General features: G+C 46.5%; 1 protein-coding gene across 6 annotated transcripts in view; it reads right to left on the reverse strand.

Moving 5' to 3' along the window:
* Positions 1 to 11,464, reverse strand: part of TSC22D3 (TSC22 domain family member 3) — a 64,658-nt gene extending 53,194 nt beyond the window's left edge. Inside the window, exons 1-2 of one of the 6 annotated variants that reach the window (XM_043895666.1) lie at positions 11,311 to 11,464; positions 9,332 to 9,757 (exon numbers count right to left, since the gene is read on the reverse strand). In XM_043895666.1, coding sequence (XP_043751601.1) covers positions 9,332 to 9,757; positions 11,311 to 11,342 — 458 coding nt within the window. In that variant the 5' untranslated portion in view covers positions 11,343 to 11,464. Of the gene's footprint in view, positions 1 to 9,331; positions 9,758 to 10,036; positions 10,225 to 10,410; positions 10,588 to 10,735; positions 10,875 to 11,310 lie in introns of those variants that run through there. The other 5 variants (XM_043895667.1, XM_043895665.1, XM_043895669.1 and 2 more) reach the window with 5 other exon arrangements.
* Positions 11,465 to 18,274: the final 6,810 nt, after the last annotated feature.

Here is an 18,274-nt window from a genome sequence, read left to right on the forward strand (position 1 = left end):
TAAGGCCCTGCTGGAAGCTGCTGCCATAAAGAGACTCTCCCTTCCTAGTTTGCTTTGGCGCTGCCTAAGTTTTGGGCTTGCAGACCCAGGAAACAGTAAGCTTGAGGCCTTTCCCTCAAGGAGCAGAAGCCCCAGCCCAGCCTGCAGTGGCTGGTGGCTCCGCTGGAACTGCTTTGGTCCTGCCACCTCCCTCCTCTACCCCTCTTCCATGCCTAACGGGGCAGGCATTCAATAAATCTGCAGTAGGTGCTGGGTAAATAGCAGGCCCATGGTCAATAAATGATGGATTGATTAACTGAAGCGCTTGGCTGCTCAGTAAAAGGTCTAATGAGGCACTGCCGTGGTTCATTTTCCTGTGCACCTGGGGAGGCAGAGTTTAGTGCCTTAAGACTGGGCCAGGTTTATCTTATTCGTTTTTCTTTCCTTTTCTTTTCTTTCTTTTTTTACTGCAACTATCAACTGAAAGGGTGAGGGATAGAGAGAAGTGAGAGGCTGGAGGCCTGGGAGGGGCCTCAAGAAGGGGGAATCCTGCACCTCTGCCTCAGTTTCTGCCCCCAACTGTCACTAGATTCAGGGAACTTGGGGTGTCCAGCTCTCCTGAGCCCTGAGATGGTGGTCCTGGGCTTGTCTGAGAGTTGCATACAAATCACACCTGTCAGTAATTCCCATGCTATCTTTTGACTTTACCTCCTTGTTTCTTCCTCCTTTCCTTGGACAGGAGGGCAGTGTCCCCCACTACACTCAGCCTGTGAGGCATTTACCCACTGGCAACACAGTGTGACACGCTGGGTGGAGACAAGGAAAGAGAAGAGGACCTATTGGTTTAGACATAAACTTTGAGCCAGTGGACTATTAGATTGATGGGGCTATTCTGTGTTGTAGATATTCATGTGAGTTTATTAGAGAAATATGTCATAGAATTTAGCAAGTCCCGTTTCACTGGGGGCTCAGTTGCACCAAACCAGCAATGCCATTTTCTGAAAAAGCTAGAAAGTGAACTCGGTATCACTGTGAATTCAGGCCAGCCTGGGGACTTTGAGACTTTGTGAAGAACGGACTGGGAACTGGATTGGGCCTCCCAGCTTCTACTAAACCCATCTCCCTAAAGTCCCCAGAACAGTACCTGACCCAACAAAAGGAAGAACTTCTGACACCTGTTCTGCACCCCTACCCCCGATACACCAGGCTGACTTCAGCACTGTACCATCAGGTGACAGCAGGAGATGCCACCCATCAAGAACACCCCAAACCATGCTTAAGCCCAAAGCAGCTCACCTGCCTGCTTACATGTGCTGCAGAGTGTGGGGGCCTTAGGGGGGAATCACCTTCACCGCCTGGCACTTGCCTCTGAGCAGACTCTTGGCCTGACACTAGGCAGGGAAGGCTTTTCCTTTGGAAGTGTAGTGAGCTCTACTTAGACCCTCAGCAGGCTTCTGAATGCCTGGCCCCAGGGAAGCCTGCCACTGAGCAAGCAGAAGCTTGATGCCTCAGTAACCTGGCTCTGTTACATAATGCACTATGAGAGATATGAGTCAGGGACCTCAGGCTGGCCCAGGCCCAGCCTAGCCTGGGAGTGAGGCTAAAAGGGAGGTGTGTGTTTGTGTGTGGGGGGAGGGGGGGTAAGCCAGGAAGGAGCTGCTGGAACCAATTCCCTTCCTCTCACTTCTCACCCCCTTCTTCCTCAGGGATAGCTATAGCCAATCGCTGGCCTACAAAGCTCGGAGTGGGAATCCCGGCCAGACCTTGAGCTGTGAGCAGCTGCTCTCCATCTCCCCTGAAGAGAAGACAAGAGGAAGTAGGCTGAATACCCAAGGCTGTTTCGTGAGTAAATTCTTCCTTCTAGGAAGGATGGGGAAGGTCCCTCTGGGGCTTTGTCCACAGGCAGGGGCCTGATTTCAGGCTGGGCCTATTTGAGGAAAGTGGTTCCCAGGGGAGGAAGGCTGATCGCATGCCTGGGGCATCACTGACCAAGCTGCTTAGGGCTCTGGTTTCCCCTCGGGCTAGTGCTGCACAATGGGAAGCCTCCCAGTCAGTCTCCGCGCTGGCTGGGATCTCACACCTCACAAACTGTTTCCCATAGGGCAACAGCCACTTTGGGGCAGAGATTTCCAGGTAGAAGGTACAAGTGAATTAGCTTTGCCCCATGAAAAGACTCCCTCCTGCCCAGATTAGCATTTGTAAAAGCTTATTTTCTAGACTCCTCCCATCTTATCCCCACTCTGACTCCTCAGCTAAGCTGGATTTTGGCATGGGTATGTGGTGGCTTCCATAAGCCATTTCCCCACACTGACTCCTCATCAAACCTGCTTTGAGGCTGAGATCTAGCCTTCAGCCTTCACAGAGAACCTATTAGTCCACAGGGTCCTGCTCTGCCGAACCTGTGGTCCCAAGCGAAGCCCTAACCCTTGTCCCATTATTGCAGGCAATGGGACAGCACATGTCCTGGGCCATTATTGCCTTCTTCATCTAAAAGAGAAATTTAGTCTTTTTTGACCTCTGTGGTCAAGGAATGCTCTCCCTTGAGTGCACTGAGCACACTGAGTGCCCCACCAAATGGGTCCAAGCTTCAGGCCCACTCAGCACACTGGCTTCTCCAGGGCTCGCAAGACTACTGCATGACACCAACCAATTTGTTATGTAAACCCAGCCAGTCATGGCAGATTATGGCTCTGTGGTTATCTTGTGGGATCCCTTACACAAGAGGAGAAAGTTCAGGTAAGAGCATAATTGTGATGAGCAAACACGGCGCAATGGCTACCACCAAGGTAAAGACATGGCTGACCTTATTCCTTATTCCTAGCACAGGCAAGTGCTCTGCTAGGCTCCACCACTCAGGGGACCCAGAGACCCTGGCAGCCTTGGCCAGACACATCCATCTCCATTTACCCAGACTTCCTGGCCTTTGGGACCTGTTATGGAAAGGAGCCAAAGCTCTACCTGGAATTGAGAGCTTGTTAGTTTATCTGGAAGTGCAAATATAAGCAGGATTGTTAACCTTCTCTTCAGGCGAGGAGGGAAAATAAGGTCACCCTGAAAAGAGTTATTTTCTGAGGTGTGGGCTCACATGGGCCCATTCCTGGCAAGACTGAGGAGGAGGCTGCTGCTGCTGCTAAGTCACGTCAGTCGTGTCCGACTCTGTGTGACCCCATAGACGGCAGCCCACCAGGCTCTTGTCCCTGGGATTCTCCAGGCAAGAATACTGGAGTGGGTTGCCATTTCCTTCTCCAGAGGAGGAGGAGGAGGAGGTGGAATTTGTGTTCTGTTCTTGTCACTTTTCTTAAGAGCACGAACCTTCCATCCAGACCTCTTGAGCTCCGTGCTGCCCAGAGCCCCACATTGCAGCAGGCCTTTCAAGGACTCTGGCCCCATCTCTCTGCTTCTCTTCTCCAACTCAGCTTTCATAGGTTCCATTCCCATAGAACCCTATTCCCAATGAGCTGTCACCCCCGAAGGAAGTTCTGATAAACAAATCACATAAAGTAGTCAATGGTGAGCAAAACATTTACATGTTCCTCTCTTAAAAAGGAAACCTTGGGTAGCAAACCTGGGTAGACCCTGCCCATTCATGACAGAGACACACTCAAACTTTTTCCAGTCCCTAATTCATGAGCATCCTGAAAGCACATCATTTCCCTCATAAAACTTCTATCATTTGGTTAAACTTCTTAGCTTTCTTTCATTGTAATCACTAGCACTAGCAGTTGACTCTGGGAGGGAGGTCTTCTCCCCAAAGAAATAGACATTTGCTCTTTTCATGGGCATTACTACAAGAATGAATTGACTATGAGAAAAGGACCACAAAATAGGGTTGAAAAGTAGGTCTGGGCAACTCCACTCCTAGGTAGAGACCCAAAAGAATTGAAAGAAGGGGCTCAAAAAGATACTTGGACACCAATGTCCAAAGCAGCATACTTCACCAGAGCAAGCAGGTGGAAACAACCCAAGTTTGTGAACAGGTGAATTGGATGAATGAAAATGTGGTGTATCCATCAAAGGAATGTCATTCACTCATAAACAGAAGTGCTGATAAATGGATAGAGCTTGAAAACATTACCTCAAGTGAATGAAGGCCACATTTTGTATAATTCTACTCATAGAAAATAATCTCAAATAGGCAAATTCCTGAGATAGAACAGAGGTTACCAAGGACTGGAGGGAGAGGAGAACAGGGAGTTACTGCTTCATGAAGTGAAGAGTTAGTCATTCAGTCGTGCTACCTTATGGACTGCAGTCCACCAGGCTCCTCTGTCCATGGACTTCTCCAGGCAAGAATACTGGAGTGGGTAGCCATTTCCTTCTCCAGGGGATCTTCTGGACCCAGGGATCAAACCTGGGTCTCCTGCATTACAGGCAGATTCTTTACCACCTGAGCCACCAGGGAAGGTACTAAATAGGTACAGAGTTTCTATTTGGGATGGTGCCAAAGTTCTGGAATGGGTAATATTGCTGACTGCACCATTGTGAATATACTTAATACCACTGACTTGCACACTTAAAAATGATTAAAATGACAAATTTTATGTTACAAATATTTTACTGGTATATATGCATATACCTAATATATACATATATAACATACACTCACATATGTAGTATATATAATAGTTGCAGTAGGGTCACTCACCACCCAAAGCCTCTGAGCACATGGAATTCACATCTGTGTCTCAGCAAAAAGACAGTTTCTAACACATCAGGGCTCTCATGAAGTATATAAACCATGAATGTTAAGTCTGCAAATGCATTTGTGTTTTCAACAGAGAATGTGTCTTAATTCGATGTGCCTATTCTTTGTCAGATCACTAGGCACTCAGGAAAAAGTTATTTTAAATTACCCTGGGCTAGGAAAGGACTTTCAGAGCTTGATACCAAAAGCAAAACTCACAAAGGCAAAGAATAACAGACTTAAGCACATAGAAACTCAAAACCTTTTCCCAGCAAAGTACACTATCCTCAAAATCAAATGGCAAAATTAGTTGACAAAAGGTTGCAATCTCTAAATCAGAATTTCTTGTGGTGTGGCCCAAATACCGCTGCACTATGGAATAGGAACTTTAGATGACAAGGACAGAAAATTGATCTTAGAGTATAAAATTAAGCACTACAGCAGGCAGGTGGGAGAGTTTTGCCCCCCAAATCCTCTATGTCCTCAGAAATCAGGTTCAGGAATATACATTTATGAAATCATTACTTTGAAGACTCAGAGAAGCACAAATAATTTTTATGCAAATTTTTCTTGGAAGCCTGATCTCTGAATCCACATCTTTCCCTTTACTACTATATAGCACATCAACAGGGAAGGTTAAAAGAATTAACACATGTAAAACAACTAGAAATCTTGCTATTATTATTTTCTGTGCATCTAAGTGGGGACCAGTTGTTGCCAGCGCGGAAGCTTAAAGGTAGACTCTGAGGGCTCTCAGAGCTGCAAGAGAACTCAGATTCAAAGTAGCTCAAATCACACTGGCTGGGGTGCTGGGAAGCTGAAGAATAGAGCTGATTAAGTAGTTTTGGATAAAATCTTAGAAATAAATTTGAGATTACAACAATGACAACAACAGAATATGGCAAAAGCTCCCCTTTCAGCTTGCTATACTTTACTGATCAGAGAATTTGTTGTTGTTTAGTCACTAAGTTGTGTCTGACTCTTTTGTGACCTCATGGACTGTAGCCTGCCAGGCTCCTCTGTCCATGGGATTCTCCAGTCAAGAATACTGGAGTGGGTTGCCACTTCCTTCTCCAGGGGATCTTTCCAACCCAGGAAATGAACCCGTGTCTCCGGCACTGGCAGGTGAATTCTTTACCAATGAGCCACCACAGAAGCCCAGATCAGAGAATTAAGGCCCCTCAAATTTCAACTTTGCAAATTTTTTAATAGGCTGCATTTCAATTGAAAAAAATTAGCTCTTTGCCCAGAATATTCTGTCTCTTAGGTTTTCCAGTTTTAGAAGCATTTTAAAATAATACAGTATAGTCCCCTAATAATAGATTGACCAATCATCCTAGTTTCCCTGGGACTGTCCCTGTCTGAGCACTGAAAGTCCTGTGTTGGTGGAAAGTCCTGGGATGATTGGTCACCTGACCTAATTAGGACATTTTAACCATTTGATTAGTTTATGGGCTAATATTTGCCTCTATTTAACAATTCTTCCTTCATCGACAATTCTTTAGTGTCCTACTGATCTTAGGTGGAGTCTTGGCTCTGCTCTTCATTGTAAGGCATCGAGGAAGTTATTTAATTTCTCCAGCCTTAATTTCCTTCATTAAAAATGAAGAATGGTGGTAACAGTACCCATTTCATTGGGTTGGTGTAAAATTAAATGAGGCTATGCAGATATAATGCTTAGCACATGCTGTAAACACTCAGTAGATGTTTAGCTATTAATCTATTATAGTTATTAGTTACCTAACACAAGATTGAAGGGCTGGTGTGTAAAACACATCTCCCCCCACAAGTAGTTTAGAGGGACTATTTACATACCAATGAGCTACATGCCCATTACCACTGATTCATATGTATATATACAACACTGCTCATCAGGGCTTCTACCAGGCTATCAGAGTTACTGCATGTGGTTCATACCAAAAAAAAAAAATCATATTTAAACCCTTATAAGAATTTTTCAAGAGTCAATTAAAGTTGTAAAATCTTTATATAGGACCACACCAACAATTAAGCAGTCATCTAGCCAAAAAAAAACCTTTACTGAATACTGGCAGTATAATTAGAAGCCAAGGAAAAGCTAAGTAAGTGGAAAACACACCCTACCCTCAAATTGCTTACACTCTTGTGTTCCAAGGAAACCAAGAGCTAAGCTGAGAGTCAGGGACAGGTCAAAGCAGAAACCAGATAGAAATCAAGAATCTGCCCTATGCTTCCTCCCAAGAATATAGGAGCCCTTGCAGCTGGGGAGTGGGCTGTAGGAGGAAAGGCAGAAAGAGTCGCTTCTCCAGAAGAGATGGCCATGCGGGAGACAAGTTAGAGGAAAAAGACACTCAGGCAGGAATCTGAAGTATCAAATAATTAAATGGAAGAGAAGTAACCATGATGGCTGTGGTATGAAGCTAGAAAACCAGGGAATAAATGAAGTAGGAAGAGGAAATTTTCACTCAGAAGACTGTCCAGCCTAGATTTTGGAAAAACCCCATGACCAGCAATAATGGCCTCCTACTTTGCCAATGAGCGTGTCATTGTAGGCAAACTTTCAACCAAATTCAGAATCTCCAGTCTCTAAGGTCCCAGTTGTGAAGGAAAGTGACAGAATGCTTTGTCTTTCTGGAACTGTTAAAGTGGTTACCACAGGACCCTGTCACTCCCCAGCCTGAGGGCTTGAGTTGCTCTGTTCACAGGAGGGGAGGCAGGGTGCTCAGAGACAACTTCCCAATGATATGCCCTGCTCCTTCCACCAAAGCCCTCAGCCCCCAACCCAACCTGGTAGCATTTCCAGGCTTTGCCAAGAACCAAGAGGTGTTAACAGAGTAGGTGACAAAGGAGGTCTTGCCGTTTTCAAGAAACCCAGACCACCAGAAAGCCTCCTAAGGTGTGGCAGAAGTGAACACTTTTATTTCAGACTTTCAGCCTCACATCCCACTCACTTAGGTCTGACCCTCCTAGGCCTCCAACCGAGGACCCAGAGCTGAGGAAGTATCCCCTCTTATGTTTTATCAGGCCATTTTGGAGCAGATTCTCTCCCAGTTGAAAGCGTGCAAGTGCTATGAGCCCTCTTTTCAGGTGTCACTGCCATCCATCCCCCGCTACCTACAGCCCTAAGCTCAGCAGACTATTAGGAACCTGTTAGGGCTTTCGCTCGGCAGGGTTGCAGTGGCTGTGGTCTGAATACACTTGTAGTAATCTTTCACCAAAAATGAAGATTCCCTGGAAACTCGGCATGGTTTCTTAGAGACAATGAGATAAATTGATGCCTAAAGTGAAATAATAGATGAGAAAGGGCTTTGATGGTGTGGAAAATGCCTGCAAATACAACCTGTTATAATAATGCTAATGAAGTCAGCAGCCTTGCTTGTACCCTGCTGGAACTTCTGGAATTGTGGAGGCTAACCTGGGCTGAGCACTAAGTGAGGTAGTTCTTGCCTAGCATGATGGCTTTTAAAATTTCCTATTTGTGTCTCACCGACAAACCATCACATTATTCAACTACTTTGTGGGAGCCCAAAATTACTTATTACCTTGTCTGAGCACATTACCTGCCCATGACTTGGAATCTCAGAAATAAAAGGAAGCTTAGAGACCAGAGAGGTCAAGCAACTTGCTCAGGGTCACACAGGGAACTAGACACACAACTTGTACTACAACTGAGGTCTTCCACAGAGGGTTTCTCTTTCTCTTACATAACCTGTGACCTTGAGGAAGAAGAAAATCCACCCACCCACCCCCACATGCACGCGCACACACACACCCCAGTGCCTCGTCCCTATGGCTCTAAGAACACTAAACCCACAGCTGAGTTTCTTAAAGTTGCCTCTCCTGCCTCAAAATTGCTGCAGTTGTCTCCCCAAGACCGGCTCTTACCAGAGTGCCTCAGACTGGAAGACTGTAGCCACCTTTGGTCTTCCCATTGTGTTTTTCTCCTCCACTCTCCCTTCCTTGCCCTTCAGCAGGATTTCTAGAAAGTCTGACCTGCACTCCAACACGAGCTTGCCATGACATGGACTCATCCACCCTCCTGTCTGGGATGCTCTTTGGGGCTGCTTTTAGCTGTCACTGGAAATGGAAGGCTGTGATCCATGGTGGATCATGGATGGGGAGGGGTCCCCCTATCCAGAGTTTCAAGAAATTCTCACAGGTCTCTAATTTTTCTTATTCCCCACCCTCCCCCACACCAGTAGCAGCTGAATCTGTTGGGACAATTTGCTTGCCCCATTCTCAGTCAGGGCCACTCAGTAATTTAAAAGCCCTTGCAATTTCCACCCAAGTTTGCCTGTTTGGAAATGGACTTTTGATAAGTGTGGAACTCAGGTCCCAAGAGCATCCCATGGCAGACTCTCCAAAGTGGCCGCAGAAATGTAGGCATTTGGGTAGAAAGTGCCGCCGGCTATCCCCAAAGCATCTACCGCTCTGTCGCTCTGTCCATCTTCTGGGCTCCAGCATTTCCCCAGGAAAGCCTCCGCAGGCACCTTTCCAAACAGGGCTCCCACCTGCCAGGCCTCCCCTCAGCCACACAGGAACCCAGGGAGCCTCCCGGGTCGGATTGTGGCGGTCCCAGGCGCCCAAACCTCCAGGGCCCCTCTCGGCCTTCCAGAGGGGCGCATTCAGCCCAGGCAGGTGCGAGGCAGCCGGGACCAGGTGCCCACCCGCGCGCGCCCCGCCACCCACCTGTGGAAGAAGAGCAGAATGGAAAGCATGGTCTGGTCGATGTTGCGGTTGCAGATGCCCTCGTTGATCAGGTAGCAGGGGTCCCGCAGCACGGGCTCTAGCGAATCCTGCCGCATTATGCTATTGAGCTTGTCGGTGTTGAGGTTCTCGAAGACCAGCTTCTCCTGCAGCTGCCGAAAGTTGCTCACGGTGGGGCTGCCCGAGTTGTTGTTGTCCCCGCCGTTGTCGCGCTGGAGCCCGCTCCGGTGGGCCAGGTCCAGGCAGCAGTTGCAGCAGTCGAGGCCGACAGGTGAGCGGCAGTCGGACTTGGGCTGGGCCATGTTCTCCGGCTCGGGGGCCGCCTGGCCCGCGAGGTCAGGGGCTCCCGGCAGGTGCGCGCCCGCCGGGCCGGCCGGAGGAGACTCCAGGGTGTCTGGGACAGACAAGCTGAGAGAAGAGTTGGAAATAAGCGTCGAGAGCCGGCCACCCTCGGCTCGGCCCCCTTCTGGCTGCGCTGCTCGGGGTGCGAATAGAAACAGCTGGACAAACAGCTCTGAGCGGATCCTTCGGGCTCACTTCCTCCTCTTCCTCCTCCTCTCCGCCCCCCTCCTCTTCCTCCGCCTCTCCAGGCCAGGGCCGCCCCCCCACCCCCACCCCGAGGTGCCACACGCGGCCCCCTCGCCGTCCCAAGTTTCCCAAGTGTGAGAGCTGGGGCCGGGGGTGGACCTGGGGCAGCAGGAAGGGCGGGCGGCGGGGCCGACAGAGAGCCGGGGCGCGCCCTCGCTCCCTCCCTCCCGGGTTCCCTCCCTCCCTCGCCAGCTCGGGGACTCTCCGGCTCTCGGGCTCTCCGGGGCTGCGCCGGCGGAGCGGTGGCAGAAGCCGAGCGCGAGTGAGCGAGCGAGCCGCGCGTCCGGGAGTCAGCGCGGGGCCGTGACAGCATGCAAATGACCCGCCGGGGGGCCGACCGACCACGAGGGGCCGCCGCCGCTTCGCTCGCGCGCGCCCGGGAGCCGGCGGCGCGGTACTGTCCCCCTCCCCCGCCCTGCTCCCACCGGGCTTCCGCCCCCATCTCGCCCCAGCACCCGCAGGGCCGCCCGCACCTTCCGTCGCGCTCCCAGGAGCCCGGCCCCGCTCGGCCTCCCTCCGTGAGCCCCGCCGCGCTTCGGCTCGGGCTGTCTCGCTGCTTCTGGCGCATCTTGGGCCAGGAATCCCCGAGAGCTGCCGCGCCACCCCCGGTCTCTAGCTCAGCGGGCGGACCAATGTGCCTGGTCCCACCGCGGACGGGTCCCCCTACAGGAGAGACGCCGCCTTCGAGAAGCGGGGTGGGGGTGGGGTGGGTGCAGAGAGCGCGTGGCCCCTGCTGGGTGTCCGAGGGCGCTGTGCGCGCCTCAGGGGTAACCGACACGCGCCTGCAACAAAACTCACAGAAGCATGCTCAACCGCTCCTCGGTTTCTGTCCGTTTCTTCTCCCTTCATTCCTTTCCTCCTTTCCCCTCAATTGCTCCCTCCTATGTCTTCCCTGAACCCCTTCTGAGATGGTCTCTGCTCCGGCTTCCCGGAATGCCAGTCGGTTAGCAGTTATCCCTCTGTCTGCACGCGCCGCCCCCCCCCCCCCCCCCCGCGCGTTGCTTCTCTTTGCCCTTCTTCTTCCATTCTTTCTCTCATATTTATTTTTCTGTTCCTTTCCCCCTCTTTCTCTCATTTATTTTTCTGTTCTTTTTTTTCTCTTTCTTTACTCCTTTCGGCCCTTTCCTTTTTTTCCCTTTCCTGGATTTCCCTATTTACCATTTTCCTCTGCCATCCCTCTTTTACTCCTCTCGGTTTCTTTCTTTCTCCTTCCCTTTCCTTCATTTTATTCCCCCCATGCTCCCCTCACTTCCACACCCCCTCATCCTCCTAAGTTTTGTCTTGTCCTCCCTATTTTACTTAGCCTCCCCAATTTGTCCAAACTTGCAGTTTTTTGATCCCCACCTACCACCTTAGGTGATCTCTATCCTTACCTTTTGGAGGGGTGTGGTGATTGGTTGTTCATGGACACTGCGGAGTGTCCTGAAACCTTGGCCTGAGGGGAATGTGCCCCTGGATCCGAGCTGATGTGAAAGGGCAGATTTGTGGAAAGCAAGCAGGTCTAACCCCAGCCATGGGTGTGTAAGTGGTAGGGTTCCGAAGTGTCTCAGGACTTGGAGACTTGGAATAGTTTGTATACATAGAATTCAGTAATTATTGGTTTCTGAGAAAAATTCAAAATATTCCTCATGTTCAGTTTTCACTTAAATGGATTTCAGTTTGTCAGCACTTCCCCACCCTTCTTTCAACTCGCTTTCACAAGGCCTTGCTATAGACCAGTACATACTGCCATCTTGTGTTCACAGAGCAGAACATTTGTTGCCTGAGTCAGATCTTGGCGGAGACGCTAGAGGTGCCCCCTAGTGGGATTCCCGCTGAACTGGTCCTGAGACCACGAGATAAAAGGAGGCAGATCCTCCAAGCTAAGAGGGCTCGTTGGCCAGGCTGTACATCTGGACACCAATCAGGGCACAGCCACTCTCTTTCTAGTGCCGCTCCACTTATCTGAGTCTCTGGAGATCGGGCTTTCATAGATTTAACATTCCGTCTGTGTGCCACAAGATGAGGAGCAAAGGACAGCTAACAAACTCCTGTTTCCAAGGCTCTGTAGATCTTACAAGGGGCCCGGCAATTTTCAGAAATGGAAGGAGGACAGTACTCTCTCTGCTGTAGGACGCAGAAAGCCAAAACCGATCTATATCCCTGCCTCCTGACAGGATCCCAAGATAAGACACAAAAGAGGGGTTGCAAGGTCACTGACCCGGCCAGCAAAGCTGAGGGTATGTTCCCTGTGTTCTCACAGACTGTAGAAGACTGTTTATCTCAAAAAAGCCAGTCATTTAGATGCATTAATTTCCCTTTTTCTTCTTCATTGTCTTTTTTTTTTAATGTTCTTGGTTAAAAGCCAGAGGAGGTAGTAGAATATGAAATTTCATATGCATTATGTAGACTTATAGCCTACTGAATTGTTTTTTAATTACAGTGTTTATGATTTTCCCTCTTGTTTATAATTATTTTATGTTAAACATTATAACAAAATATATTAGCTTCATAAATGTTTATTTAATTTGTGTTTTGAGAACTGCAGGGGCCTTTTGCTTCTACACTTGCCTGAATCCTTTTATCTTTGTGCATAACCTTGGGACGAGGCCCTGGTGGAAGTATTTCCTTCTTGGCATTTGGCACCATTAAACTCCAGAGTTTGTCCCCTTGACATTTCCCTTGTTGTAGTCCTTGCTAGCAAGCAGTATTGTTAATAATTCAGTATAGCTTTGCATACTATATCCAGGCTGATCAAGAGCAAATATAACTTAGAAGAAAATCTAGATAGTTCCGAGATAGAGTTCAGAAAGCTGTTGTGTATTTGCACACAAGTCCAGCGTGTATTGACATATAGCATGCCTTCTTGAAAAGGCTGACTGGGCAGGGCCTTCTTGGCTCCTCTCTGTGAAGCCTCCCTCTGCTCACATATATTGTGTTAGATGGAGAGACTCCCAAGTAGCAAAACATTCTTATATAAACCCAGCGAGCAGAAGGGGGCCCACTTACAGACAGGGTGGAGTAGAAAGGGGGAAAAAAGGGATAACTCCTTCTCAGATGGAGTCATCAACAGTCACTTTCTGCTTGCCCTGTGCCAAGTATGGGGTGAGTGGGGATTCAGAGGTAAGTAAGACACAGCCGAAGCACCCAAAGAACTCATGGTCTAGTTGGCAAAACAGAGACAAAAACAGCACAATCTGGGAATGACAATGGAGGCCTGGTGTGTGTGTGGTTGGGGGGGGGGCACTGCTGTGGGAGTGTGGAGGAGGGGTCAGCTCTGGAAGGAGGGAAAGGCACTCAACATGGAGAGAGGAGAGAACAGAGGCCTGGAGGTGACAACAGCATGTGTGCAGGGGGCTGGGTATGAATTACAAAGAAGTTCAGTGTTACTGGAGAATAAGATGTGAAAGATGGAACAACGAGAGTCAAGGTTAGAAAGAGATTTGGGGACCAGGTATCAGGGAACCTCATGTGAAACATGAAGGAAATCCTCCTGCTTCACAAGTTTGCCGCATAGTTAGCAATTATTAAGAAAAGGAATAGGTATCATTTACTGAGGTCATGCTATGTGCTGGGTACTTTACATATATTATCTTATTTAATCCTCACAACAATCCTATGAAGTAGGTTATGATTCCAGTAATGAGATGGCCTTGGGAATGTTCAAGAAGCTCTCATGTCACATAAGTAGTAAGTAGTGGCGTTTGGATTTGAACCCACCCTTTTCCAACTTCAAAGCTTATGCCTTTAACCATTAGGTGACTTTTTAGTTATGCTTTATCAAACATTTACAAAGCATAACATCTATTTTAAGAAGATCATATACTCTAAAAAAAGTGCAATCAATGATTTACTCACACACACACACACATATATATGGCTTCCTTTTTTAATGTTTGAAAATTTTTATACAATTTTAAAAGATTACTTTCCACTTGCAGTTATTACAAAATATTGACTCTACTCCCCATGTTATACAATACATCCTTGAGCCTATCTTATACCCAACAGTTTGTATCTCCCACTCTCCCACTCCTACATTGCCCCTTCCCTCCACTGAACCACTACACTGTTCTCTATATGTGAGTCTACTTCTTTTTTATTTATATTCACTAGTTTGTTGTATATTTTAGATTCCACAAATAAGTGATATCACATAGTATTTGTCTTTGTCTGACTTATTTCACTTAGCATAATGCCCTCCAAGTCCAACCATGTTGCCTCAAGTGGTAAAATTTTGTTCCTTTTAGTGGCCAAGTAGTAGTCTGTTATATATGTATGTATATATTTGCATATATATTAATATATATATATCCCACATCTTCTTTTCCATTCATCTGTTGATGGACACTTAGGTTGCTTCCATATATTGGTGAGTGTAAATAATGCTGCTATGAACATTGGGGCACATGTATCTTTTTAAATTAGTGAGATTTTTTTTTCAGATATGTAACCAGGAGTAGAACTGCTGAATCATATGGTAGTTCTATTTTTAGTTTTTTGAAAAACTTTCATACTGTTTTCCACAGTGGCTGCACAAATTTACATTCCCACCAACAGTGTACAAGGGTTTCCTTTTTTCCGTATCCTCATCAACAGTTGTTATTTGTGTTCTTATTGATGACAGCCATTCTGACAGGTGTAAGGTGATATCTCATTGTAATTTTGATTTGCATTGCTCTAATAGTGATATTGAACATCTTTTCATGTGCCTGTTGGCCTTCTGCATTTCCTCTTTGGAAAAATGTTTATACAGGTCTTCTGCCCTGACCATTATATTTAAAAACTTTTATTTGTGCTGCAGAGAGCCAGAAAGGAAATTGATTAATCTGGTATAATAATTAATATTATAATAGCTGAATTTTTTTATTATTACCATGTGCTAGATATTTCCAAGTGCTTCCAGAGACCTCACCTGTGCTTTACATAGTATTATCCAGTTTAATTATCACAACAAGCCTGTGAGATACTACCATCATATCCACTTAAAAGATGAGGAACCAAGGCACTGAGAGGTCATATAGGGTATCTAGAGAATAGGAACTGTCTCTAAGCACTTGGAATCTATTAATAATTAGGTGCAAGTTAAGACATACAATAGTTTTTAGACAAGCTCATTTCCCTACCATCAATACTCATTTTTGTTAAAGTTTTTTTAATGGGAGAAAGCAGATTATTCTTCCTGAAACTTTTCACAATTGTTTGCAGATTTGTGGACTGCTATAGTTGGTAAGGGATTCCGAAATGGCACAGTGGTAAAGAATCTGCCTGCCAGTTCAGGAGATATGGGTTCAGCCCCTGCATCAGGAATATCCCCTGGAGGAGGAAATGGCAATCTTGTCCGGAAAATCCCATGGACAGAGGAAACCAGGGGGCTGCAATCCATGGGGCTGCAAAAGAGCCAGACTAAACAACAGCAGCAATAGTTGGTAAGGGTTTAAAACCTTCTAGATCAGGGGTTCTTAACCTTTTTTATGCCAAAGACTCCTTTGACAATAAAATAAAGCCCATGGATCCCTCCGGAGAAGGCAATGGCACCCCACTCCAGTACTCTTGCCTGGAAAATCCCATGGGTGGAGGAGCCTAGTAGGCTGCAGTCCATGGGGTCGCTCAGAGTCGGACACGACTGAGCGACTTCACTTTCACTTTTCACTTTCATGCATTAGAGAAGGAAATGGCAACCAACTCCAGTGTTCTTGCCTGGAGAATCCAGGGACAGGGGAGTCTGGTGGGCTGCCGTCTATGGGGTCGCACAGAGTTGGACACGACTGAAGCGACTTAGCAGCAGCAGCAGCAGCATGGATCCCTCTCAGAATAATAGTGTTTTTAGATACACAGAATACAATATGTAATCATATTGAAATTCACTTATCAAAATATTAAAAATGGAAATTGTCTTGTATATAAGTGCTTGTTATTAATGTATTAACAAGATATGGATGCAGCTCTGATAACCTCTATAACTTCAAAATAATGAGTGTAAAAATATTTAAAGACATCTGTAATAGCAGTAATGTGACATAAAACTGTGATTCCTACTGGTGACAAACTCACAGTTACTGCTAGTACTATTGTGATCTGTTCTCTGCATGTATAAAAGGAGGAAATCTAAATTTCAGTTAGAGATTGGTGAAAATACAGCTGTAATATTTTCCCTTGAAGTTCATTTATCCTCTGATTTTTCAAGGGTTCCTGTTCTAGACCAACCACAGTATAATATTAATAACAACAGCAAACATGAATGAGCCTTTACTATATGCAAGGCATGGTGCTAAGGGCTTTACTACCATTTTCCATTTATTCCTCATAGCAAGCCCATGAGGTAGCCTTGCTTTACAGCTCTCAGAGAGATGGAATTAATTTTCCAAGGTTACGCAGCTGGCAAGTGGAAGAGAACAACAGAAATTTATTTTCTCACAATTCTGGAAACTAGGAGTCTGAAATCAAGGTGTTGGCAGGGTTGTTTTCTTCTGAGAACTCTCTCCTTGCCTTGTAGATGGTCATCTTCTTCCTGTGTCTTCACATGTTCATCCCTCTGTACGTGTCTATGTCCGAATGTCCTCCTTTTATAAGGACAGTCATATTGAATTAAGGCTCACCATAATGACTGATTCTGAAGCTCCAATACTTTGGCCACCTGATGCAAAGAACTAACTCATTGGAAAAGACCCTGATGCTGGGAAAGATTGGAGGCAAAAGGAGAAGGGGGCAACAGAGGATGAGATGGTTAGATAGCATCACCAACTCAATGAACATGAGACTGAGCAAACTCTGGGAAATAGTGAAGGACAGGGGAGACTGGTGTGCTGCAGTATTTGGGGTTGCAAAGGGTCAGACATGACTTAGCAATGAGACAACAGCAATAGCAATAAATAATGACCTTGTTTTAACTTAATTACCTCTTTAAAGATCTCATCTCCAAATATAGTCACATTTTGTGGTATAGACAGGATTTCAACATCACCACAACAGATCCCAATTAAAAGGATTCAGATTAAGTAGGTCTGGAGTGGGGACCAGGTATCTATAATTTTAAAAGGTGATACTTATAATTTTAAAAGGGTGATACTTATAGATAGCCAGGTTTGGGTTCCCAGCCACAAAATTTCTTAGCACAGTGCTTGGACATGGTAGATACTCAATAAAAACTTGTTGATTGATTATGCAAGAGGAAATAAAATACGAAGATGAGCAACTGGGGGAAATTTTAAACTGCCCTCAGGGATCTTCAGGTTGAAGTTAGACAACTAGAGAAATAATACATTTTGGTGCTCAGTCACCCAGTCATGTCCAACCCTTTCACGGCCCCATGGACTGTAGCCCTCCAGGCTCCTCTGTCCATGGAATTCTCCAGGCAGGAGCACTGGAGTGGGTTGCCATTTCATGCTCCAGGGGTTCGTCCCAACCCAAGGATCAAACCCGTGTCTCTTATGTCTCCTACATTGGCAGGCGGGTTCTTTACCACTAGCACCACCTGGAAAGCCTAGTCTTCCCCATAGAGCTCAAAAAGTGGTAATAATTATAATAATTTAAAAAATAGTAGCAGTTGTAATTAATAGTAGTAGTAGCAGTGTATACTCCTTAACGTCTGAGCCACCAGGGAAGTCCCACTTCACCTCTAGTAGCAGTAGTATAAGGCCCAGAATGTAAGAATTTATTTTATAGATCTTCTTAGTGCTCAGGGCTCAGTCATGTCTGATTCTTTGTGGCCCCATAGACTGTAACCTACCAGGCTCCTCTGTCCATGGAATTCTCCATGCAAGAATACTGGCGTGGGTAGCCTTGCCCTCCTCCAGGGGATCTTCCTGACCCAGGAATTGAACCCACGAGACATGTAGGTTCAAAGCAGATTCTTTGCCACTGAGCCACCTGGAAGCCACAGATCTTCTTTAAATACTGATTTATTTTACTACAGTTTGGTTTTCCATCCTTCTATCACAACTAGGATTTACTCTATTTAGAATTGACACATTTTTCTCTTGATTAAATTTGAAATATATATCCCCTCTGGAAGGATTCCAACTAAGCTGGTGACAGGGGTTACTTCTAAGGAGGAGGTGGGATTAGGTGTGAGGGAAAGGCGTGAAGGAGAGGGACTTTCTAGCTTTATCATTTGACAAAAATCAGTATGCTTTACTAATATAAATTCAATATTTTTTTAAATATAAAAGCAATACAAGGACTTTCCTGGTGGCTCAGTGGATAAAAATCCGTCCGCCAATGCAGGGGACACAGGTTTGATCCCTGGTCTGGGAAGATTCCACATGCCATGGACCAACTAAGGCCGTGAGCCACAACTACTGAACCTGCTTGCCCTAGAGCCCATGCTTTCCAGTAAGAGAAGTCACCACAATGAGA

Source organism: Cervus elaphus, chromosome X (assembly GCF_910594005.1).
Source record: "Cervus elaphus chromosome X, mCerEla1.1, whole genome shotgun sequence".
Taxonomy (NCBI): Eukaryota; Metazoa; Chordata; class Mammalia; order Artiodactyla; family Cervidae; genus Cervus; species Cervus elaphus.